The 26,515-nt window shown below is 37.5% G+C and overlaps 1 protein-coding gene across 1 annotated transcript in view; it reads left to right on the forward strand.

Moving 5' to 3' along the window:
- The first annotated feature begins 317 nt into the window (after window positions 1-317).
- Window positions 318-26,515, forward strand: part of LOC143887438 (uncharacterized) — a 33,276-nt gene continuing 7,078 nt past the window's right edge. Inside the window, exons 1-6 of the mRNA XM_077391522.1 lie at window positions 318-838; window positions 1,874-2,070; window positions 6,779-6,859; window positions 7,514-7,747; window positions 25,861-25,938; window positions 26,048-26,289. Of these exons, the coding sequence (XP_077247637.1) occupies window positions 724-838; window positions 1,874-2,070; window positions 6,779-6,859; window positions 7,514-7,747; window positions 25,861-25,938; window positions 26,048-26,289 (947 nt within the window). The 5' untranslated portion in view covers window positions 318-723. The remainder of the gene's footprint in view (window positions 839-1,873; window positions 2,071-6,778; window positions 6,860-7,513; window positions 7,748-25,860; window positions 25,939-26,047; window positions 26,290-26,515) is intronic.

Here is a 26,515-nt window from a genome sequence, read left to right on the forward strand (position 1 = left end):
GCCATAGTTGAGGGATTTTTCCTAGCTCTCAAAATATTCACTATAAATTAGAGGGTTTGATCTAGCTATTTTGAGTTTTTGACTGCATCCATGCAAAAATGTTAGGAGCTTTAGGCGTGTTTAAATTAAGAAAGTTTGAAGTGACGGATATCAAAAGGATTGTGGATACCAATTCAGGGCGATGTTTTTTGGCCCCATGTAGGATAATGCACCCCTCTCTTAACGACGATATGAAGTCAAAAGCGTTACAGACTGCCCACAAATTCACGCTACAGGGGGTCGCATTATCCTAGTGGGTAGGGGCGGAAAATTCACTCCCATTCTAAACAAAGATTTACAACATTTTCGTACGAACATTCATCCCCAACTCTACACCCGATTACCCGAACCCCCACTTTTAAACCCTGGACTTTCGCGCCTTTTTCATCGAACTCTACACCCAAAGATTTTGGCGGGAAAATAGCCTTCTCGTACATTCTCGTTTACCCTTTCCGTTTCCTCCTTCAGGCCCGAATCCTTAATCAGGGCTTCCAAATACATTCTCTCCTGTTCGTCCTTAACCTTTTATCTTTCAATTAGGTTTTCTAAAAATACCCACATAGCAAATTTCTACCCCCTTCACATAAATCTAAGTCTAGGGTTTCTCCAAATCATCTATTGCTCTTCCCTGCAAAATATTCATATATTAGAATTAGTCCTTGATTCCGAAGTAAAAAAAATAAAATGAGGGAACTTAGTTGGAAACACCACACTCTGATCCAAGCGCTTCTATCTCGTGGCCCATTGAGGGAAGAGGAGTTCCATTCGATCTTCGCGGGTGCCACCGGAAAAAGACAAGGTACTATCTTATCTTTGTTAATTTTTGATTACTTCTTTAATTATCTCAACTTGCAGTTACTTTGATATTTCGTTTTATGTTATTTAGGGTTTGGGTTTTTGTTGTTTTGCTTTAATTTTTCGTTTTTCTTGTTTTATATTCGCGAAATCAATTTCTTCTTTATTTAACTAAAATTAAGGTTTGCAAGTATGCATACTGCTTTTGTTTTTTCCTCTTATTTTAATATGGGAGATGATAAATTCGCTCCCCGCTTAGTATGATTCGCACACCTGTATCATGAATTGACGTCAAAAAAGCGCCAGACTTTAATGCTTTTTGACATCAATTCATGATACAGGGGTGAAAATCATCCTAGAGGTGGTGTGAATTTATCATCACCCTTTAATATTCATATTCAAATTCGAAGTTTTCCTATATACATTTTTGAATTTTTAGGTTTGATTAATAACTGTTTCAAAATTAGCCCCTTTTTCTAGTACTAGATTTTAAATTAGATTTAGAGGTGTTATGAGTCTTATACCTAAATTTGGATTGTGATTGTGTTTTAATGAAGTGATGGCATGAAACACTCAGGCCTTGTTTGGATCGTAGGATTTTTTTTTTGGAAAAGTTCGGAAAAGAAAAATATGTGTAAATGTTCTTACCTTTTTTACAGTTGGAAAAAGATATCTTGAATCAAACCTGTTCAATTTTTCTTTAGAGACACCTTCAATTTATGATAATATCCCTCTAAATTAACTATAGTCACATCATTATCTTCTAAATCATGGAAATAGAAAAATTTTCCCATAGATTTTTTTTTCCATCAGAAATGTTTTTCTTGCAATCCAAACGGGGGCCTCAGGGAAACAAGTTTTCTATGCGAAATTGGCCCTGCTCTCTGACCTTTTAAAATGTGGAGCCTAGTGTAGATCGCCATCGTATAAATGACGACAAGATTGTCCTGTCTCAATGTCGAGTGTTTCCAGACTTGGTGTTTTTTTCTTTCTAATTTTCATAAGAAGTATGGTCGTGAATTTAATTGGAGTTTTGCAGGTAGCTATCAACAGTTATTCAACGATTATATTCGGATCATAAACAAGGAGTTAGCCTATGTGCAATTTGAGTTACGGGGTTGTCGAAACCAATATGATGGCAAAATTTACTATGGTGTGGTGAATAACGTAGCTGACGAACAATCCAAGCTTGGAACGAAGTATTCAGTTCCCCAGATTGCATTCTATAAGGCTGTTGTAAGTGTTTCGGTGTGCATGATTTTTTGTAGCATTGCTGTTATTTTTTTCTCAAGAAAAAATGTGGGCTGACAGCGTTGCATTACTTAGTGTTTATATAACACTCGGTGGTTAGAAAGGGAATGCGAAACTCCGCCAGCCTGTATTACAATGTTGATCCCAATGATACTAGACAAGGTTGTGACAAATAACAGATTGTGAGAGAGGCGAAGAGTGTTTTTTTTTTTTGTTTTTGTTTTTTTGGCTCGCGCGCCCGCGTGTTTCATATTTGAGCACTTATTGAGAGCAGAATGCTACAAATTGATTAGTGATCCACACTAGAGGGTGAATCAGGCATGCATTGATCAATAATGGATGTTGAGAAAATGGGATTTCTATGTCACATCATGCACAAGATGTTCATCTATCTCACAAAGAACTATATATATATATATATATATATATATATATATATATATATATATATATATATCATAGCTCAAAAAAAAAATGAGCTATATATTTTATGCCATTTATACATCGAATATGCACTTTGGTATTTGTCACAAATGGAAAGTTTACCATCTTAAAATTTTGAATTGTCAAAGATTAGGGTTCCTTAATGAGATTACAACCACAAATGGATTTGTATTACTTTACGATGGAAATTCGGGTCTGGCCGAAATTGGGAGAGGGGGGGTGCTCAGAAACAATCGAGGGGGTATTGTTTGGGCTTTTGCGGGTCCCATTGCGGTGGCAGATGCATCAGAAGGGAGCAGAGGTTTGGGCCTCCCATCAAGGCATCAAAGTCTTAGCATTAAATGGGTTGGATTATGTGATGGTTGAAGGGGATTCCTTAAATGTTATCAAGTGGCTTAAAGGGACTCAAAAAAGCCCTTGGAGGTTTGATGGATTTTTTGATGAGATCTCAGGCTGCATACGAAATATGGCGATATCATCTAGGCATGTTCGTAGGTCGGCAAACGAGGTGGCCGATAGCTTGGCTAGATGGGGTGTACCGAAAGAGGGTTTGGCGCTTTTTGATGCTCTCCCGATATATTCTTTTGGATATTTCGATTTTAGCTTTCATGTATCTATCTTTCTTTGTATTTTGACCATCTCGGTCCCTTTTCTTTTTCAATAAAATTGACGATCATTAAAAAAAAAAAAACTTTACACTGGGCGCTTGCCAAAATATCTAGTGGAATACCCACAAAAGTATATTGTACATCATTGACACAGGTGTACGTATATAACTTGATCTCCATTGGTGCAAACCCAGCGGCTTGCGGATAATTCCGAGAACTTTAGGAGCTTAAAGGGGCCAAGTCTTCACAATCACATAGCCAAACCATATCCTCAAATGAGATAAACAAACAATGTTTTATAAATTTCAGCATAGAAAATCATGAGGGTTAGCCTTAGACATAAACCATTAATAGGATAAGATTCTACTTTAAGCAATTTTCGCATATAACAACTTCCATATCATAAAAAATGATAGCTCAATTATGCCAAAGGAAACTCTGTGTACACGCTGTCCGCAAAATAAATAAAAGATCCAGGGCCCAAAATCTAACTAATGAGAGGCAAATGGCTCTAAAGCAAGTAAGACAATCAAGGGTTTCAATCCTAAGGGAAAAAGGTGGCAAAAATCATGGGATAGGGCTGAAATAATATGGAAAAATCTCATCGGGAGGTGTAGCAGTCCTTTCACCTCAAATCCGTGCAAGCACTCAAGAGCGTGGGGGAGAGATTCGTGGGCACGATCTGAAATACCGGGCAGCACCCACCTCCAAAATGGTGAGAAATTTGAGGTAATAGAAGATGATGTAGGGAAATAGAAGAAAGAGAAAGAATAGGAGAAGATGGATAAAATACAAGGAAGAAAGAGAGAAATAAAGAGAGGAGATGAGAAAAGAAACTAAGGGAGAGAGATAAAGAAATAGAGGGGGAGATGACAGTGTAGAGAGAGAGAGAGACGAGAGATAAAGGGAGATCAGAGCATGGTTGCCGGAAACTCCTTGGGCAGGTGGGAAACCCGTTTCCCCCAAAATGCGTTTCTCGCGGTTGGGAAACTCGTTTCCCCTAAAATGAGGGGAACACGTTTCAGAAACGTTTCCAAAATATGATACAAAATTGGAGAAAGGTTTATGAAACACATGGAAAACATATGAAAAACTTATGTAAATAATGTGTAAACGCGTAATAAACGTATGCAACACTCGTAGAAAACGCATATGAAACGTGTAGGAAACATGTGTGGAACTTACGAAAATCATTTTGGAAAAAACACATAATTTCCTAAGACATTTGTCGTACCATTTTCAATTGTTTCACGTTTCTCGTTTCCCCTATAATTTTTTTTCATGCGTTTCCCGTTTCTGTTTCACGTTTCGTTTTCCGTTTCCGTTTCCCACCCTGGTAACTATGGATCAGAGAGTGTAGGGGTGCAACTCGGGTCGGGTTGGGTCGGGTTGAGGCCAACCCGAACAAGGCCAACCGACCCAACCCGGATTACCTTTTTCTGAACCCGACCCAACCCGAACCCAACCCAAGTCGCGGGGGAAAAAAGAAACAGGGAGAAGAAAGAGAGAAAAAATTTGGAATTCGGTTTGCTTCTTCCCACCAAAGTGCTGATGTGCTGCATCTTTAGAAACACGCCATTCTCTCCCCTCTTCTGCTCAAGGTTATTGGGTTCAATAATCCAGCCGCGATGCCTTGAGAAGGAACTCCGGCCGTGACGTATCGGAAGATGGAAAGTCGATTTGGCAAAGAGAATCCATGAAGAGATAGGCACTGTTATGAAAATTTCTCAAGAAAGATGAATAAGGCAAGAAACTAGGGTTAGAGTTGCTTGTGGAAGGAGATGGCGGTTCAATTGGGAGACAAGGAAGGATGGTGTGTCTGACAAAAAGTGGGTGGAGGAAAAGACAGGTTAGGTTTGCCAAAAACTAAAAAGTATTTAATGCGAAGAGGTCCTCTTAAAAAAAAAAAAACCTCTTAAAAAATTTAATGCGAAGAGGTAAATAAATGGAGTGATATATTCACATCGTTTCTTTTACTTGGTACAGCTCTCACTAGTGTATTTCTGACAATTCTTTTACACTAAATGGTGTGTTTTCAGATAAATCATGTACAAGTAGAGAAAAAGACAGGCTGGTTCTCACATAAAGTAAAAAGAAATTAATGCAGAGAAGTAAATAAAATATTTTTCGTGTGCCATTGCCAAAAGCGATCCTCTTTTTAAGCTTTCTATGCTAAAAGTAATATAATCGGGTTGTGCCTCGGGTCGGGTTGCCCATGCATCAACCCTCACCCGGCCCGATTTTTCCTCGGGTTCTCTTTTTCCAACTTGAACCCAACCCGACCCGAGAAAAAATTGGGTTCAACCCGACGGGTTCGGGTTGAACCCGACCCAAGTTGCACCCTTGAGAGAGAGAGAGAGAGAGAGAGAGAGAGAGAGAGAGAGAGAGAGAGAGAGAGAGAGAGAGAGAGAGAGAGAGAGAGAGAGAGAGAGAAACCGAGGGGCGCAAAGGGGGAGGGATGGAAACAGAGAGAGTGAGGCAAGAGACAAGAGAGAAAAGAGAACAAGGAGAAGAAAAGAAGAAAGAAGAAGAAAAGGGAGAGGAAAAGAAGAGATAGAGGAGAGAAGAAGATAGGACTCATCTTGCTTGTGCGGGAGGAGGAGAGGGAGAAGACGCCATAGGCGTTTTAGAGGGGACGGCTGCTCACTTTGCACTTTTTTTCCCTTCAAAACTAGGTCCCCCCCCCCCCCCCCCCCACCACCACACACACACACACACACACACACACACTTGCTTTCCTTTTATTGCTAGGACATATGGCTTTGTGGTGGGCCCTCTTCAACACCCAATAGTGTTCTTTTCTTCACTTAAGTCACTTAAGTGATGTAAATAGAGGCGAAATGATTGCTATGCCCCTACCTTGCAAAAGAACATAGGTTAGGAGGGGTGGAATAGGAAAACAAGCTAGCTAAAAGGAAAAAAAGAGATAAAAATGGTGTGTGCATATGTGGACCATTGATGATGTGGACATCCCCCACATCTAGGTCTAAAATAATGTCTAAAAGAACTCATAATCCTCAAATAAAATAACATAAATAATATGCCAAGTAATAAAAAAAATGATCATCCACTGGTCGGATCACATCATCCATGCTTTTGATAAAAAATTCTAACTGGTCATTCAGATGCACTAAAACCGATTTCGGGGGAAAATCAAATTCAGGGGAATTGATTTCAACTGAAATCAATCTACCCCGTTTGGATGGACAGAAGACGTTCAAAGGAGGAGACCAACATGCATGCGGACAGCGGTCCGCTTATAGTCTATTGCCACTCATAATATTCTTGTTGTTGATTCTTGATCCAGGTTCCCTAGTTTCATTATCACCAAGAAACTCACCCATGATGTAGGATAGAAGTTGAGTTAAATGTGTGTGCGGAACGTTATGCTAATTGTATATAATGGAAGCATGTATTGGTAGCCAAATTGGATCAAGCATGCAGGCATACACACGTGACAGTGGGCCGCTTATAGCCTATTGTCACCCCATAAATGATCATTATTTAATGTAAAATTGTCAAACTAGGCTGCTGGTGTTTTATTACAATCTTCTATTGGTTTTTTCCCTATGAATGAGACATTTTTGAGAAGCGATCTTCCACAACAAAGACTGAATCCATACCTCATGTTTTTTTTGCAGATAGAGGCAATTGTGCAGGATGCAACAAGCAGGGGAAGCATATCTAATATTGAAGCTCTCAATATTCGTCTCGAGAGTCAGGTTTGTACAGATGGTGTTTACGTGTACATTTTCTTGCTTACGGGAATGCATTTCTGGAAATCTGGGAATTTAGCATGTTTTTTGTGTTTGTTTCACCTTAAATCTGATTACCATTATTTTCAAGCTCAGTGATGTCTAGTTTTGGAGGATACATTCAACTTTGATTGCTGTCTGGAAAAAAAATGTCATATAGATCCTGTTCTTTTCATCACATTGGTTATTCCATATGACACCCTTCTCCAATAACTTCATATCCGAAAGAACTTGTTTTACTTTATGAGGTATTGTGCCTTCAAGAATAGTTCTGGAAACTTATGGGAGACAGTTGGTTTTATTAATTGTCAAGAATAGTTACAAAATTACTTGTGCATTGTTGACATTATCTGGATGTTGCTCAATTGTAGGGCTGTTGCTGCTAAATTTGTAAATTCTTAAATCTAAAAATCATGGCATTTCCTATGTTGAATGGTTCTCTGCTTTTGATCATCCTTCTTATTAAAGCAATGAAAAAAGATGTTGGTTTCATTGTGCCTTTTCAGTTACTCTAATCTTTAATAGCAGCAAAGCCCATGACATTGTGCTTGTATTCTCTCTTTGTCCATTTATGGAATTTCTTTGCGAGTTCTCTTTACATTTCTGCTGGTTTGGTTTTAGGTTCAGACATGGGAGAGATCACAGGGTAGTCAATCTCATGTCCCTCCATCATTCAAGAATTTCTCAATATCTCAGAAGGAGAAAACTCTTCATGATCTTGTAAGGGACCGTTGGCTTTGCTCTATGTCAAATGGGAATATTGGTCTTGGTGTCAGATCCTTCTTTGATCTCCGTAGCTGGTTTCGAAATAATGACATTCCATCCTGTAACATCTGCAATGAAGCTGGAGTGAAGGTCTTCTCTTTATTTCCCATAGTATCTTACATTTTGATAATATTGTTCTCTTCCTTTTTTTTTCTTATTTAATGGCAATGATGCTCCTCTTTTACTGAATATCTAGACTGCTGCTTAGGAAAACAATGGAACTGCTAATTTACTAATATTTTCTGGAACTTTGTACACCACAAATTTTTTGCTGAAGTGTCAGCACTTTGGGACACCTCAACCATAGTCGTAGAAACACCTTGGGGGAGTGGGAAGCATGTTTCCCCGTAAACAGTTTTTGCAAATGTTTCCAGAACGTGATTTTTTTTTGGAGAAATCAGAAACATTTATGAAATGCATGGGAAATGCGTGAGAAATATATGGGAAACTTATGTAAAACATGTGTGAAACATGTGAGAAATGTCTGGGAAACATGTGAAAAATGTATGTGAAATACATATGAAACGTATGTGAACATGCAAAAAATGTTTTGCAAAAATCAAACCAAAATAAAAATTGTGGAATATATATATATATATATATATATATATATATATATATATATATATATATAAAATAAACAAGTAAAAATTTCTACTAAAAATAAGTAAAGAACATTCATAAATCACCTATGTATGCCTCCATTCAAATAAATATCATTAAATTTTTTATAGAAATGCACGTATTTATGCTTAAATGTTGATAGAAATTTGAAATTAACATATTCCAAATATGCAAACCCACAAAAAAGTACATATAAAAATATAAATTAAAAAATAGGGCAATAAGATAAAAAATAACTAGAATAAAAATAAAAACTCATTAAGTGCTTTTTTCTCACAATTTCTCTTGTATTTTCCTTGTGTTCCATATGTGTTTCCCTTGACGTTTCTCTATCATTTTTGAAACGTTTTCATCCCGTTTTTAAGATGTTTCTCAATTCATTTCTCATATAATTATCTATTGCTTCCATGTGTCTCGTTGTCTCTTTATTTTTTTCCATTTTTCCTTCTGTTTCCGAATTTGTTTCCCAACTTGGTAAATATGACCTCAACACTTCATGACACACGATTCTTCGTGACATGCATGGACGAGGTGTCCTTATGATGTCATTAAAACATGGCGATAGTTGACATGAAAATTTAAGGTGTCCTTCTTTGGAAATCTGAAAATAAAAAATTGAGGTGCATGGAACTTTTAATTGTGTCAAATGCTCATGCTTATATATTCACCTTTAGAAATTAGTTTCAACTAAAACCAAGGAGTAAATGGTCTAAGGTTTCTTCACTGCATCACATCTTCTATTCATTATGTGGTGCGAATCTAGGGTTTGCGGGTTCTTTGGAAAACTCTTAGGAACATAAAGTGTCTAGATTATCAATTAAAGTAGCACATTTAGTCCATGAACAAGTTAAAACATCCAAAAAGTAATCAGCTCGCAACTAGGATTTGAAAAGATTATTGGCTTTTGAGTTATTTCACTACCAGGTTAAGTTCGCCCTAGTATCATTTGAAAATGCATAGCCGTATCAAAGAAATCAAATTTTTATATCAGATGAAATAATAATGTATCAATCTGTCCACATTGTGAAATGGTGTAAAAGTAAGCAAACTAGGTCCCAAGAGAAAATATAGCTAAGGTAGGGTGATCAAGGTATGAAGTGTGGCAGATGTAGGGCTGATAAAGGGTGAAAAGACAACAAGATATGTATCAATATCCTGCTGGAAATAAAATAAAGTGATCTCATCTGATCGAGTATGCCTTGGCCTCGAATCCCATTGTATAGGAAGTCCCAAGGAGAGAGAGAGAGAGAGAGAGAGAGAGAGAGAGAGAGAGAGAGAGAGAGAGAGAGACAATAGCTATGATCTGTCCAAGACTGTACCAGTCATGGTGTCGCATGAAATGATGGGGAAAAGTAATGGATCTGAAGTGTGGGGTAGCAAGGACTGCAATAATAACAAAATATATGGAATAGGAAGAAGGGAGAGAGAACACGTTTTGTTGTGCTATAGAAATTGCAGCAGAAAGAGAATAAAAAATCAGCTTTGCTGCTGACTGCCCAATGGAAAAGAAAGGGGAGAAAAGAGATCGACACGAGCTGATCTATGAGGGCAACAAGAAGGGGAAAAATAATCAGATATGCTGTATATTGGCTGAAAATACAGCATGAATAAGAAATAAGACAGCAGCTGCAAAGCTGACTTTCACTAGAGAAAGAAACAAAGGATAGGGGGCTGATCTGCAGGTGAATTGATCAGAAACAACAAGGAAAGAAATAGGATCGGGGTTGTCGGTCGACAACCGTGTAACCTGCGGGACAACAAGAGAAATAAAGGAGGAGAAAGGAGGAAGGGGAAAGAAAAAGGGAGAGAAAGAGAGATAATGAGAAGAAAAGAAAGAGAGGAAGAAAAATATTGTGGAGAAGTCCAAATCCAAAAGTCCTCAGGGGCTTCCTCCTTTAGTTATTTGATATGAGGCCATCTTTGCCAAGGTTTATATTAACTATTTTTAACAATTCTGTACTTAATAAAAATAGTAAGTTCGTCTTTCATAAAAAACTAGTTATATCAGGAAAGTGGCTAGGGAGGTACTTGGAGAATCTAGAGGAAGTGGGTCGCCATCTAAAGACACATGGTGGTGGAATGAGGAGGTCCAAAAGGCGATTAGGTCTAAAAGAGTGTTATAAATGTTTGCATAAGTGTAGAAATGAGGAGAACGTTGAGTTGTATAAATTAGCTAGAAAAGAAGCTAAGAAGTTAGTAAGGGAAGCTAGAGGCAAGGCATATGAGGATTTATACCACAAGTTAGGGACGAAAGAGGGTGAAAAAGATGTCTACAAGCTTGCTAAGTTGAGAGAAAGGAAGAGCAGGGACTTGAATCATATAAAATGCATCAAAGGTGAGAATCAAAGATTGTTAGTAAAAGAAAACGAGGTTAAAGAGAGGTGGAGAAGTTACTTCGATAAGTTGTTTAATGGAGAACCTGTAGCGAATTTGGGAGAACTTGATAACGCTTTTGATGATACAAATCAGAGGTTTGTTCGTAGAATCCGAACATCAGAGGTAAGAGTACCTATGAAAAATATGAAATTAGGTAAGGCTAGGGGACCTGACGATATTCCTATTGAGACTTGGAGATGCTTGGGTGATGTGGGTTTGGTTTGATTAACTAGATTATTTAACAATATTTTGAAGACTAAGAAGATGCCTGATGAGTGGAGGAAGAGTACATTAGTACCTATTTATAAGAATTAAGGGGATATTCAGCGTTACACCAATTACCGGGGAATTAAGCTAATGAGTCACACCATGAAGCTTTGGGAGAGGATAATTGAGCATAGACTAAGAAAAGAGACTAAGGTGTCAGAGAATCAGTTTGGCTTCATGCCCGGACGATCGACTATGGAAGCTATCTTCTTGATTAGGCGGTTAATGAAGAGATTTAGAGAAAATAAAAAGGACCTTCATATGGTTTTCATTGATTTGGAGAAAGCGAATGATAGGGTTCCCAGGAGTTTTATGTGGTGGGTTCTTGAAAGGAAAAAAGTGCCTACTAAATATGTTGATGTGATTAAGGATATGTACGATGGAGCAGTAACTAGTGTTAGAGCCACGGATGGCACGTCTAGTGAGTTTCCAATTACAATAGTACTCCACCAAGGATCAGCTCTAAGCCCTTATCTTTTTACGCTAGTTATGGATGAGCTTACGGAGGATATCCAGGATGAAGTGCTGTGGTGTATGTTATTTGCAGATGACATGGTGTTAATCAACGAAACCAAAGCAGGATTAAATGCTAAATTAGAGTTATCGAGAACTACTTTGAAATCTAAAGATTTTAGACTGAGTAGGACTAAGACAGAATATATGGAATGCAACTTTAGTAATGTAAGGAGGTGGGACGAGGATGTAGTAAATATTACTGGACATGAGGTACCTAAGAGGGATATCTTTCACTATCTTGGTTCAATTCTACATAAGGAAGGAGAGATTGAAGATGATGTTAACCATAGAATAAGAGCAGGTTAGTTGAAGTGGAAGCTTGCCTCAGGAGTTCTGTGCGACCGTAAAATCCCTACTAAGTTGAAGGGAATGTTTTATAAGACAACTGTGAGGCCAGCCATGCTGTATGACTCAGAATGGTGGGCCACCAAGAAGCAACATGTGCATAAGATGAGTGTAGCGGAGATGCAAATGCTTAGATGGATGTGCGGACATACAAGGTTAGATAGAATTAAAAATGAAGACATTCGTAAAAAGGTGGGGGTGGTACCAATTGAGGAGAAGATGAGAGAGCACCGCTTAAGATGGTTTGGACATATCCAACGTAGGCCTTTGGATGCTCCGGTGAGAAGAGGCGACTCGTGTCAAATTGATGGAGTAAAAAGAGGTAGGGGCAGACCAAAAACAACTTGGGTAGAAATAGTGAGGAAAGACTTGATAGCTAGGAACATAACAGAGAACATGACCTCAGATAGGATAGAATGGAAGAAAATAATCCACGTAGAAGAACCCAACTAGAACCAGGATTAGATCCGGGTAGATTCCTTTTACCTTCTTCATGAATTTTTTCTAAAGGATTCATTTAGCCGACCCCAACTAGTTTGGGACAAAGGCTTTGTTGAGTTGAGTTGAGTTGAGTTGAGTAGAGTTGAGTCTTTCATAAAAAAATATTAAGTTTGTCTTTACTAAAAATAGTAAGTTTGTACTTACCTCCACATCTTGGATAATAAAATGTCTATAAAAAAAAATCTAACCTAGCTAAAACGGAAATTAAACCTAATCTAGAATGTCTTATATGACTGAAAGGAACATAAGGCTCTCAAACAACATCGCACACTACTTTTCGATTTCACTCCTTCAAGAAGTACACTCATATTTTGCAGTGGCCGCATTTTCTCTCATATCCAAGGTTTTAAATTTCGGTTTCGGCACCTATTTCGGACCCCACCGAAATCCGAAATTTTGTAACATTTATTTATTTTTAAAAAAATGCCATTTTCTCGAAATTTCAGCCGAAATTTGGTATTTCACGAAATATCAAATTTCAGGAAATTTCGGTTTCGGTCCCCACCGAAATTCGAAATTTTGGTTCGAAATTTAAAACCATGCTCATATCCCTACATCAATCTCTCTCTCTCTCTCTCTCTCTCTCTCTCTCTCCCCTTTTTTATTATTTCATGGCAATGACAAACTTGTGTCCTTGTACTTCCGTCTTTTTATCTCTATACAAAATTTCTTTATGTTAAAATTATGGATTTGTTAGCGACAGACTATTATCAGGAATAATAAATAGTTTTTCTTAATATATTTTCAATTGCATTTTTAGTTTTTTATTGTATTATTACTTTTTGTACTACATGCCCTTGTGTTGATTTTTTTGGACGTTAACATGATGGACTCTTGGACGTTGCCGTTCATTCCAAATGTCTAGGTGGCACTGGGAATTTTTGAAAACTTGTCAGATCTATCCAGCTCAACTGTATGCTGAGAAATTGCTGAAACTCAAACATTTACTTGTCACGGTAATGGGGACATCAACAATGGGCGTGGATTCAAGGTTTACAAGTGCAGACGTGGACGAGACTGACGACGTAGACTCTAGCATGGGCCACAGACATTGGCATCTTTTTTTATTATTTACTTTCTATTTTCGTCATTTTATTTGTAGCCTACTTTTTAGGCATCAAATCTCATCCGTTTGGCGTGTTTTTAGTAGTATTAGAAAGGTTTTTCAATTACCTATCTAATGTGCCTAAGATCACAAGTTATGAGTGTTTTTAGGAAGTTGTATATGTCTATTACGGGATTATTATTTTTAGTAAGTTTTTAACTTTATTTAGTTTGCTTTGGATTAGATGTAAGGTTGATATTAGTTGCTTAGGTTTTAAGTTATTTTCTAGGGTTTCTTTTCTTATAAATACATCTTATGAAAATAATGTAAGGAACTTTTTGAATATTGAATAAAATTGACATTTTTTTTGTGAGCCATTAAAGATTGGAACTTTTCCTCTTCTCTTCAACCTACAATCAAATCAGAGCATAAACCCTAGAATTACCTTTCTTTTACCTACCTAAACACTTACTTAAGATTTGGACAGCAGTTTCCTTCAATTTCCAGATTTGCAGAAATTACAAAAATACCCCTACGACCTAAATCTGGACTGTTTTGACCCAATTCCTGATGTTGGATTTTTTGTTTTGTTTTTTTTCATTGGTTATTGTTAATTTCTCATGCTTTTGTTACATCTAATTTGTTAACTTACCAACTTCTTCAAAAGCTTAAGCTGTTGGAGAAAGGCGTTATTTATCTTTTATACTTACACTCCCCCGCACTTGTGGCCCACTTGACAAACACGTGGCACATGTGGTCCCACTTTCGGCCGACTATCGTATGTGGATTTTTGCTATCCGGGAGGTTTGAACTTGAGACCTTTGGCTCTGATACCATGTTAACTTACCAACTTCTCCAAAAGCTTAAGCTATTGGAGAAAGGTGTTATTTATCTTTTGTACTTTAACATAATTTATAGGTCTTACATTATCTTTTAGTTCTTTTTAATTGGTTGCATGCGTAGGCCTAGTTTCGGACTAATCCTTCTATTATCAATTCATCTTACGAATCTTATCACGTTGATTGATTTGTATAAGATTTAGTTCATGCTTAATTACAATCTTTACTATTATTTATGCTATTTAAGTCTCATTACTGCTGCCCATAGATTAATTAGGCGTTAATTCAGCCCTAGGTTAGTTGTTAAGTTTTATTTTAGATTTCCGAATAAGCCCTAAACTGTCCTACAGTCTTAATCCCATTAGGAGTGTAGGATTCTCCCTAAATTAGGTATTCTCCTGCATCAACTATTTTTTTAGGAAACCTTTTACGGTGAGTAAAAAAAAGAGTCCAAATTTGTGTTTAGTTCCACTTTGCATGCCCACAAGGATTGGTAAGGATTACCACACAATGACATCCTGTAATCAAATGTCGATTGAGGAGTTGGCCCAACTTGTTAGAGACAACCGCGAAGAGATACAACTTAGTAAAATGAACCGTGAAGCTCGCAGGCAGGAATTACATGCCATTAACACTCAAATCCATGCCGTGCAAGTAAGGCTTGCTGTGTTAGAGGGCCTTAGGCAAATTTATCCTGAACAACCAACTGTTCAGAATAATCAGCCTAGGCAAGGGAATCAATGATTCCAGAATCCACCACCTAATTCTGAAATTGGATTCAATCAAAATCAAGGTTGCAAGGATCGGAATAGTATAGGGGGATGACTTCAAGAATGACCGACAAGTTGGTCATTATACGATTGGGAACTGGAATGCTCGAGGTGGCCGAGGATGATACCGAGGGGGTCATCAGGGATATAGAGCTCCCTATCGCCTGCAGCATGGTGACGTTTATGATGGTGATCGAGAGTATGATCCTGAGATCGATGAACCCGATTACGCTGGAGACATTCCCAAGAAGGTTAAAATTGATGTTCCATACTTTGATGGAAAATACAACCCTGAAGTGTTTTCTGATTGGCTGGTGGCCATGGAACAATATTTTGATTGGTATAACATGTCTTAATCCCGAAGAGTTTGGTTCGCTAGACTAAAGTTGACAGGTCTAGCCCGAACCTATTGGATTGATTTTGAACATCAACTTACTAGGAGAGGTGAGGATAGCATCCAGAAATTGGATGAGATGAAGGCCAAGCACACAGAAGAGTATTTGCCAATGACCTATAAACAACAGCTGATAAGCCATGCATAGGCTTAAACAAAATAACTTATATGTTGGCGAATATATGAATCAATTCGATGAGGCCAAAATCCGTAATGGAGTTCGAGAAGAACCTGATCAAACTCTCACCAGATTCATGGATGGACTTAAACCATAAATTAGGAAGGAAATGAGAGCGCATCTTTTGGGTGATGTTGATCAAGCTTTTCAAGAGGCTTGCGAAATTGAGAAGCACCAAAAGATGTTCTTCCCCAAGAAGTTAAGCAACCAAGCTGGGGAGGCTTCTTAGAAGAAACCTCAACAATCAAATCCCAATTATCCTAAGTCCAACAACAACTACAAACCTCCAAAGGACTTTAGGGGTAAATGAGTTTTGGGAGAAGGTCCTAAGAAAGGGCAGTGCTTTAAATGTAAGGGTTATGGACATTATGCACGTGATTGTCCGGAGCGTCTTGCATTTGTAGAGCCCCGACAAGATGAAGGAGAGGACTATGATGATCAAACCTATAACGACCCGGATTTGGGGCAAATTTTTAGACATGATTTTTTTTTTCAAAATCCCAAAATCCGAATCGCTACCCAAAAAGGGAAACAACAACTAAACAATTATATTCCATTAACAGAATGTCTACTCACCTACAAAGTCTGAAAAATAATCTAAGTCAAACAACAAGCTCATGTGACCGGCTTGGATAATAAAAGTGACAAGAATGAAAATATGCATTATAAAGATGTTTCTCGTGGCATTCACATGTGATAAGGAAAAGCAATAAGAATTATAAGATTTATTTCTAAGGATAAAGAATATCAATACGCATGTGAGAATGTCAAGGGAATATACTAAAGATGGCAAATCATGAAATCATGTAAGAGAGCGTCAATCATACAGAGTACATATAGAGATAGGTAAACCACGAGAAGTATCATGTCATCTCGACGAGGTATATGGGTCATATGTATCTCATCATAAGTATATACATGATGGAAATCATCACAAACCCGTCAGTAAGTGGCCACATGTAGCTCTATGGCCTTCTCGTACTATAGCACGAGGCGTAATATTAATAATAAAAAACACCATGTATATAGATTATGGCATAAAGGTACAAAGTCCTACCACAAGAAATTCTACGAGGATAATCAGTTAATTCAATGACATAGGTGCCAAAAGAATGCGAATAATCACGGGAAACAGAAATATAATCACAGAAATCATAATTGTAACTGTTAACTTACCAACTTCTCCAAAAGCTTAAGCTGTTGGAGAAAGGTGTTATTTATATTTTATACTTTAACACTCCCCCGCACATGTGGCCCACTTGGCAAACACGTGGCACATGTGGTCCCACTTTGGGCTGACCATCGCATGTGGATTTTTGCTATCTGGGAGGTTTGAACTCGAGACCTTTGGCTCTGATACCATGTCAACTTACCAACTTCTCCAAAAGCTTAAGCTGTTGGAGAAAGGCGTTATTTATATTTTATACTTTAACAATAACTAATACTATAAAAGTCAGTCATCACTTGTCTTCTGTTTCTCGAGTGAAAGAAGTTAAAATACCATGCTCTAGGTGTCACTCAGAAGAAAGCCTGTAATCATGACATGTCGCATGGGTGTCAATCCAAATATATTTGATGTTTCAAATACTTCTTTCTTTTCTTTGGTCCCCATTAATCTATTTGTTTTCCCTAGTATTTTCACTTCCCTAATTTATTCCTATGTCATTCTTTTCATCCTAAAAGTCCCTTCTTCTTTTTTGCAATTCTTATCTAACATTTATGATTTAAATTTGGTAGGATGTTAGTACTTTAACCCACTAACCATGTCATACACTAGTCATTTTCAAAAGCCTTAATTTAAGCCATAGGATTTCTACTTAAATGATTGTTTTTACTAAGTAGTTACCCCAACACATCCATTTAAGTTTAGAAAACACTTTTCCTTAGCGCCCAAATCCAACAATTATTATTTAACACGTATAGGGGCTGTTCTTACAAAAAAACAGTCCCCAAAACATGATTAAGATACATACTCGATTGCCGTTTTATCTTAAACTAATTCATATATGTTGTTATTCCATACTTGTACATCAAACACATCCGAAAACAACATTTTTAATAAATTTCCAGTTATTTTTAGGTGCTGATTTTGATCAAAAACCTCGCTTAAATACCTATATATTGTATATACATATCACCCATTTCATATAAAATCTTATACATACACTATATATGCTATTTCTACAAAAAGGTACACAAAAAACAACTCCAATTTAATATTGTTTTGTGCTGATTTTGTTGAAAAAAAAAACCTCCTAAAATATTGCAAAAGCCATTATCATGATGTATTCACCATTAAAACCCATTTATTATCACTCTAGGTTGAAATCCTAATCTATTTTCTTGAAAAATAGTCCCTTTAAGTTCTGATTTTTTTAATTAAAATCGTTGAACCTCTTAAAGATTATATGAATAGACTTAGATCACGAAAACAAGTCCTTAAAACAATCGATTAGGGTTCTGACAACAAAACCCTAAAGAAAATCGATGAAACCCTCTCTTCTTGATTAAAAAAGTTTATTTTTCTTCTTAGATTATAGAAAACCCTAATAATTAAAACAAAATTTCAAGTTTAAGCACTTACTTGATTGGAGAAAAAGAAACAATTCGAGGAAACCCTTATTTTTCTTTTTTTCTTTCTTTTCTTCTCTCTATTTCCTTTACCTTAAATTTTTAGGTGATTAAAAACAATCCCAGATGGGTTTATTTATAAACTTAGCCTAGAGTTTTATTTCAAGAAGGATTCTAATTATTGATTCCTAATTATAATCAAATACTAACTTAAGATGGGTGGAAATATTCATATTGGGTTTTCTAGCTTATTCTAATATATTATTAGTATTTAAGTTATATTAGGTTACTTTTATATTTTATTTTTTTAAATAAAACAACTTTAAAGTTGCCTAATAACACAAAAATCGTAACTATGCCTAAGCCTAATAGAAAAATGGTCATAACTTGCTCAAATACGTCCGAATCGCTAAATCTTGGGTCCGTTGGATAGGTATTTGAAGTACCCATCTACTGAGACCAAAATTATGTCGAACGGACAAGATTTGATGCCCCAAAAATAGGTTATACTAAAAGTGACGAAAATACACTATGACAGTCGATTTTTAAGATCGTTTAATCTAATGCGGAATAGGAAATACACAAGAATCTTACAGATTGAGTATCGATCCAATATCTAATTTACATACCTATGGTCCGAGAACTCAAAATCGCAGATCTAGCCGTTAATCTTTGATCGAAACATCTACGGCCTAGATTTAATTATGATTTGTATCTTTACAGGCCCTTGTTGGGAGCGGGTCATTACAAAACCAATGAGGCCGAGAATGGCCGAGAATGATGAGGAAAATTATGTGGTCGATGGCTATATTACTCTTAGAAGTAGGAACCTTCTCTCGGGGTGCCGCTCCCACCTCGAAACCTCGATTTGGCGCTCCTTAGGAAGGACCTTCCAGGGAGAGCAACCCCAGAGAGACGGGAGCCGCTCTAATGACGCTCCCAGCCTGCTTCTATTACTCTATAAGTCCCACCATCACCAACTTCCTTACATCAAACTCCTCCAACTCTTCAAAGTACTTCATTAGAGCAAGCATAAAGGCTTGTGCATCTTCAGAAGGCACGAGAAATGAGTGCACACAAATGAAGACGGTGAAGATGGTTAGAAATTAGCTTTTAGATGTACTTAAATTTTGAAAGATACATATGAAAATGGTTAGAAACTATTATTTTTTCATGTACTTGAATTTTGAAAGATATATAAAGAAAATATTATATACACGCTCCCATAACGCTCCCAAACTTAGACTCTTCTAGACCCCACGCTTCCGCGCTCCCGCACCCGCACCCGCTTCGTGCTTCTAAGATATTACCTGAGGAAGAAGAATTAGAAGCAGAAGAAAATTCAAACAAGGATAAATTTGATGAGATGTATGATCACACAACCAAAGGCGGATGAGGATTGGAGAAGAAGCAACATCTTCTACACTTTCACTAAACACCAAGGCAAGAACTGTAGTGTTATCATTGATAGTGGAAGTTGTATGAATGCAATTTCTCCTAGTGGAGTTAACCGAATGGGACTTAAACCCGAGCCACACCCAAATCCATAAAAGGCTGCGTGGTTGATCAGTCAACCATTCTGGTTACGCAGAGATGTCGTTTGCCTCTTCAATTCTTATCATACACCAACACAATCTGGTGTGATGTAGTTGAGATGAATGTTGCTCACATTTTACTAGGACGGCTGTGGTTGTATGACAGAGATGTTGTGCATTATGGGAAATCCAACACATATTCATTTGAGCACAAAGGCAAGAAAATTACTTTGCAGCCATGCCCACTACAAGCATTCGAAGTGGCTGAAAAGAAAGACATTGCTTCTACTAGCAAGTTCAAGAAATCCTTAGGTATTCTTAATCAAAAGGATTTTGAAAAGGAGTGTAAAGAGTCTGAAAAGATTTACGCTCTAGTGGCAAAAGAGGATTATGTCCTCCAGAATGAGGCCGTTATTGAAATTCCTCCTAAGGTGAAACCGTTAATGAAAGAATATGAGGAATTATTTCCTGAGGAACTACCAGATGAACTACCTCCTATGTGAGCCATTCAGCATGCCTTTCATCTAGTTCCTGAATCCTCTTTACCGAACTTGCCCCACTATCGCATGAACCCAAAAGAACATGCCGAGTTAAAGAGGCAAGTAAATGAACTTTTGAGCAAAGGCTTGATTCGAGAAAGCCTTAGTCCATGTGGCTTACGCCAAAGAAGGATGGAAGTTGGCGCATGTGCATTGATGGTCGAGCCATAAACAAGATCACTGTCAAGTATCGATTTCCAATTCCCAGGCTTGATGATATTCTTGACATGATGGCTGGCTCTGCCATCTTTTCAAAGATAGATCTAAAAAGCGGGTATCACCAAATTAGAGTTCGAAGTGATGAGTGGAAGACCACCTTTAAGATAAAGGATGGTTTATATGAATGGTTAGTTATGCCTTTTGGCTTAACATATGCACCAAGCACATTCATGGGTAATGACACAAGTGCTTAGACGATGGTTTATATGAATGGTTAGTTATGCCTTTTGGCCTAACAAATGCACCAAGCACATTCATGAGAGTAATGACACTAGTGCTTAGACCATTCATTGGCAAGTTTTTGGTTGTTTACTTTAATGATATCTTAATTTATAGTAAAACCAAAATTGCCCACTTGTCACATCTTCGACAAGTATTTGTGACAGTCAAGAGAGAGAAACTGTACACAAACCTGAAGAAATGAACGTTCTTCAGCAATCAAGTTATATTTCTTGGGTTTGTTGTCTCAGTTGTGGGTGTGGAAGTTGATCCTGAGAAGGTAAGAGCAATTGTTGAGTGGCCAAAACCCACTAATATTCATGAAGTTCAAAGCTTCCATGGATTGGCAACATTCTATTCGAGGTTCATTCAAGTGGACCAAGAGTGCCACGAAAGCATTTCAAGAAGTTAAGAAGCTCATGGCTGAGGCCCTAGTATTGCGTCTACCTGACTTTTATAAGGTATTTGAGGTTGCATGTGATGCATCTGGTGTCGGAATTGGTGGTGTTCTAAGTCAAGAGGGACACCCAGTTGCCCATTTTAGTGAAAAACTTAATGAGGCTAGGCAAAAGTATACCACTTACAAGAAAGAATTTTATGCAATAGTCCAGGCTTTGCGCTATTGGAGACATTATCTGCTACCACAAGAGTGTGTTATACTCCGACCATCAAGCATTCAGATATCTTAACTCGCAGAAGAAATTGAAACCAATATGTGCGAGATGGGAGAGTATCTACAGCAGTACACTTTTGTCCTCAAACATCGCTAGGTGTTGAGAATACAGCTGCAGATGCCCTCAGTCGTGTCACACTTCTCATGACTTCTAAGGCCTTCCAGAAGATCAATGCCTCATGTGAATTTCAAGCATGGAGTCATGTTAAGAACTTATTGAATTCCATGACTATAGAAGTCATTGGGTTTGATAAGATAAAAGATGAATATGTCAAATGCCCAGACTTTGGAGTTGTGTATTCTAGCTTGAACGATGGACATTCCGATTTATGTTCTGATTATTTAATGCGGGATGGTTATTTGCTCAAGGGAACTAAGTTGTGTCTGCCTCGTACCTCCTTACGAGATTTTATGATATTGGAATTACATGCTGGAGGAACTGCATGACACTTTGGTCGAGATAAGACCATATTATTGGTTGAAGATAGGTTCTATTGGCTTGGATTAAAGAGAGATGTTGCTAGGATTGTTAACCATTGTCCAATTTGTCTTACAACCAAGATGCATAAACAGAACACGCGATTGTATACTCCATTGCCAGTACCATATGCCCCATGAGAGGATGTGAGTATGGATTTTGTTTTAGGTCTTCCGAGAACCTAAAGAGGACATGATTCAATATTTGTAGCAAGGTTTTCAATTTCGGTGTCGGTGTCGGTTTCGGCCAGTACTAGGGCTGGACATGGTTCCGGGTAAAACCGGTTCGGTTTGGTTCTGAGTGGAGCCGGTTCGGTTCTGGTTCCCAAATCTGGGAACTGGTGGTGATCGGTTTGGTTCTGGGTTAGGGGACATGGAACCGAGAACCGAACCGAACCGAACCGGAAAAATACCATACGATTACGATTACGTATTTACGTGTGTCATTTAAAATCAGTGAAATGCGAAAAAAGAGGGGGGTGTTGATATCATTATTGAGGCCACGAATTTGTTAATGGTTGGTCTCTTTACTGGTTAGAAATACAAACCTTTTACAATTCTATAGCCAATGACATGGTTGGTCTCTTTTAATAGGACTAAGTGTTTAGTATGACTGTATTTCAGGTTCACTTGGTTTAAAAAACCACCCATTGTTTTTACTGTTGCAAACCCAGAACCGAACCGATTAAATTCGATTCTGGTTCGGTTCGGTTCTGGTTCCAGCAATTGAGAACCGGCATTAGGTGGTTCAGTTATGGTTTTACCCCAAAACCGAACCGAACCATGTCCAGCCCTATCGGCCACCATTGAAACCGAAATGTTTCGGTTTCGGGCCGAAATTTTGGCCGAAATCATGTAAAAATATGATTATGATTTCGTTTATTTTTTTAATTTCGACTGAAATGTCTAAAATTTTGGTGTCAATTTCGGCTATTTCGGTGGAAATTATAAGATTTTGTTGTACATTTTTAAAATTTCGGTGGAAATTTCGTAAGAAAGTCCAAAAATGAAATTTCGGTTTATTTCGGCGATATTTCGCCGAAATTTCATAATTTGGGTGAAATTTCTGTAAATTTCGGCGAAATCTTTTAAAATAACGACTTCATGTGAATTTCGTTTCGGTTTGTGGCGAAACTGAAATATTTTGCCAAATTTAAAACCATGATTTGTAGTGGTAGATAGGTTCTCGAAGATGGCTCATTTTATCCCTTGTTCTAAAACATCCGATGCTTATGCTATTACTTGGACATTTTTTTTGTGGTTGTGAAATACCATGGTCTCCCAAAAACAATTGTGTCTGATCGTGATGTTAAGTTCACCAGTCATTCCTGGAGATCTTTGTGGAACATGATGGGAACCGAGTTAAAATTCTCTACTACATATCATCCCTAAACATATGGTCAAATAGAGGTGATTAATAGGAGTCTAGGAAACCTCCTTAGGTGTCTTATTGGTGATAATATTTCTAGTTGGGCTAGAGTCTTTCCCTAAGCTGAGTTTGCCTACAATAGTTCTGTGAACCATAGCACAAGTCTTTCTCGTTTTCAGATTATCACAGGCTACACCCCAGGAAGCCGGTAGATCTTATTCCTAGTGTAGCTAGTGCCAATTCTAGAGTTTCTGAGTCTGTCGAGTTCTTTGCACAGCATATTCGAGACTTACATGCAGAAATAAGAAAGATAATAATTAGTAATGAATCTTACAAATCTTATGCAGATGTAGCTACAAGAATTCAAAGAAGGTGATATGGTAATGGTAAGAATTAGGCATGAACGTTATGATAAACGTGTAGTTAGCAAACTACACGCTCGTGGCGCAGGACCTTTTAAAATAACTAAAAAGATTAGTGCTAATGCCTATGTTTTAGATTTACCACCTGACATGGGAATTAGTAATACTTTCAATGTTGAAGACCTTTCACCATATCATGAACCCTTTTCTTCATTTGATAACCCCAAATATGCCAATCTCCACCCATCCCAGTACTACCTTCTTCTATCCCCCCATTACCCAGATTTGAGAAAAGAAAAGAAGTAGTAGAAGACATCTTAGATGAGAAGATTCTCTCCAATGACACTGGAGGAATTCGAAAGTTCTCAGTCAAATGGTGAGGACGGCCATATAGTGACGATTCTTGGATTACAGTTGAGGAGCTTGATCCAGATTTGTTAGAGCAGTACAAGCAGGTTAATTCACCGAAGTGAATTTTCCAAGCCGGGGAGAAATGATGGGGACATACAATGGGCGTGGATTCAAGGTTTATGTTAAAGTAGAAAAGATAAATAACGCCTTTCTACAACAGCTTAAGCTTTTGGAGAAGTTGGTAAGTTAACATGGTATCAAAGCCAAAGGTGTCGAGTTCAAACCTCCCGGATAGCAAAAATCCACATGCAGTGGTTGGCCGAAAGTGGGACCACATGTGTCATGTGTTTGCCAAGTGGGCCACACGTACGGGGGAGTGTTAAAGTATAAAAGATAAATAACGGCTTTCTCCAACAGCTTAAGCTTTTGTAGAAGTTGGTAAGTTAGCAGTTTACAAGCGCAGACGTGGACGGGACTGATAGCGGAGACTCTTGCATGGGCTACAGACATGGGCGTCTTTTTTTATTATTTACTTTCTATTTTCGCCATTTTATTGATAGCCTACTTTTTAGGCATCAAATCTCATCCGTTTGGCGTGTTTTTTGTATTATTAGAAATGTTTTGCAATTACCTATCTAATGTGCCCAAGATCACATGATTTGGATGTGTTTTGAGCAAGTTGTGAGTGTTTTTAGGAAGTGGTATAGGTCTATTACGGGATTAATATTTTTGGTAATTTTTTAACTTTATTTAGTTTACTTTGGATTAGATTGATGGTTGAGATTAGTTTACCTCGGTGTAAGGGACTTTTAGAATAAAATTGACGTTTTTTTTTGTGAGCCATTGAAGCTTGGAACTTCTTCTCTTATCTTCTTGGTGGTTTGGAACCATCTTCTCTCATCTCCTCTCACGTATTCTCTTCTATATCTTCAATCAAATCAGCACAAACAAGGTTAGTAAATCATATTTTCTATTTTCTTTGTTCTTGAACCCTAAAACTAGAAAAACCCAAAATCCATAGATCTCCCTTGTGCTTCAAGATCTTGTTTTGAGATTTTGACGGATTGTTTTAGTGATTAAACCTCACCTAAAACTCACAAGAATCTCAACTTTCAAACCTTTTTGAACCCTATTGCAAGTTTTACGGTTTTCAAGCCCGGAAACCGTTTTTTAAAGATCCATAGCCTAAATCTACTATCAAATCAGAACCTAAACCGTAGAATTACCTTTCTTTTACCTACCTATACACTTACTTAAGATTTGGACAACAGTTTCCCTCAATTTCCAGATTTACAGAAATTACCAAAATACCCCTATGGACTAAATCTGAACTGTTTTCACCCAATTCCTGTTGCTTGATTTTTTTTTCTTCATTGATTATTATTAATTTCTCGTGCTTTTGTTACATCTAATTGATCGGTCTTACATTATCTTTTGGTTCTTTTAATTGGTTGCATGTGTAGGCCTAGTTTCGGACTAATCTTTCTATTTTCAATTCATCTTACGAATTTTTATCACTTTGATTGATTTGTATAAGGTTTAGTTCATGCTTAATTACAATCTTTACAATTATTTATGCTACTTAAGTCTCATTATTGCTGCTGCCCATAGATTAATTAGGCGTTAATTCAGCCCTAGGTTAGTTGTTAAGTGTTCTTTTAGTTTTCCGCATAAGCCCTAAACTGTCCTAAAGTCTTAATCCCATTAGGAGTGTAGGATTCTCCCTAAATTAGGTATTGTCCTGCATCACACGGGCTTTGGATGACCGGCTGACCTCTGTGTAATGAGGATTAAACACTATTGAAAACGAGTAGCATTTATTATTAAGGTGGTCTCGGCTTATGCCTAAAGTTACATTGGATTCAGTCCTCTATTCCAAGATTGTTTTATGTTTTTCTATTATCATAAAGTAATATTTTTATAACATTTATTCCTGTCAAATAGATGCTGAATTTCATGCTTTTTCCTGCTGATTTGTTTGTGCATCACTTATTTAAAATCTGATCTCGTCTTTAGAACTGTTTTAATGACAGGCTGATCTGTGCCATAATGAAGGCTGTTCAGTTCGAATCCACGACTACTGTCTTAAGAAGAAATTTTCACAGAAAAGGGTATGCTTTCATTTCTCCTCTTCTTTTTACAGGATGCTTGCCTGAGGTTGATTTTTTTTCTTATGTGCATGGTTAATTTATTAAATTGTTCAATCTTATGAGAGGCTAGGTCGAGAGAGTCTGCCCCGGCTGTGGCACTAAATGGCAGCATTTCGATCGGTACTCCGAATATGAACAGAAGATGAGTGTGCCTATTCAAAGCCAAGCACCATCTTCTTCCCTTTCTGCCATGAGAAAGAAGCTTAGAAGCTGCAAGACTGAAGCAACGGATACTGATGGGGCTGGTCCCTCTCAGAGTTCTACACTACCTCCTTATGTAGGGAGGAAAACCCAAAAATCTGCCCTCGTAAGGTAGTTGCAATTGTGTGCTTTTCTTATGAATCAGTTGTAAGCTTTCGTTTTCAATTTAGACAAGCATGCCTAGATTGTGAATCAGTTGACTCTTTTTTTTTGAAAAGGTGAATCAGTTGACTCTTAACACTTCTAATGCACAGCTTTAATCATAAGGTCCCAAACAATTCAATTGAACTATAATTGTTAGAATGTATAAAGATCGTGAAAATGAATTCTATCTCGA

The sequence above is a fragment of the Tasmannia lanceolata genome, unplaced genomic scaffold (genome assembly GCF_043159265.1).
Source record: "Tasmannia lanceolata isolate RefF3 unplaced genomic scaffold, GAP_Taslan_0.1 ptg000012l, whole genome shotgun sequence".
Lineage (NCBI taxonomy): Eukaryota > Viridiplantae > Streptophyta > Magnoliopsida > Canellales > Winteraceae > Tasmannia > Tasmannia lanceolata.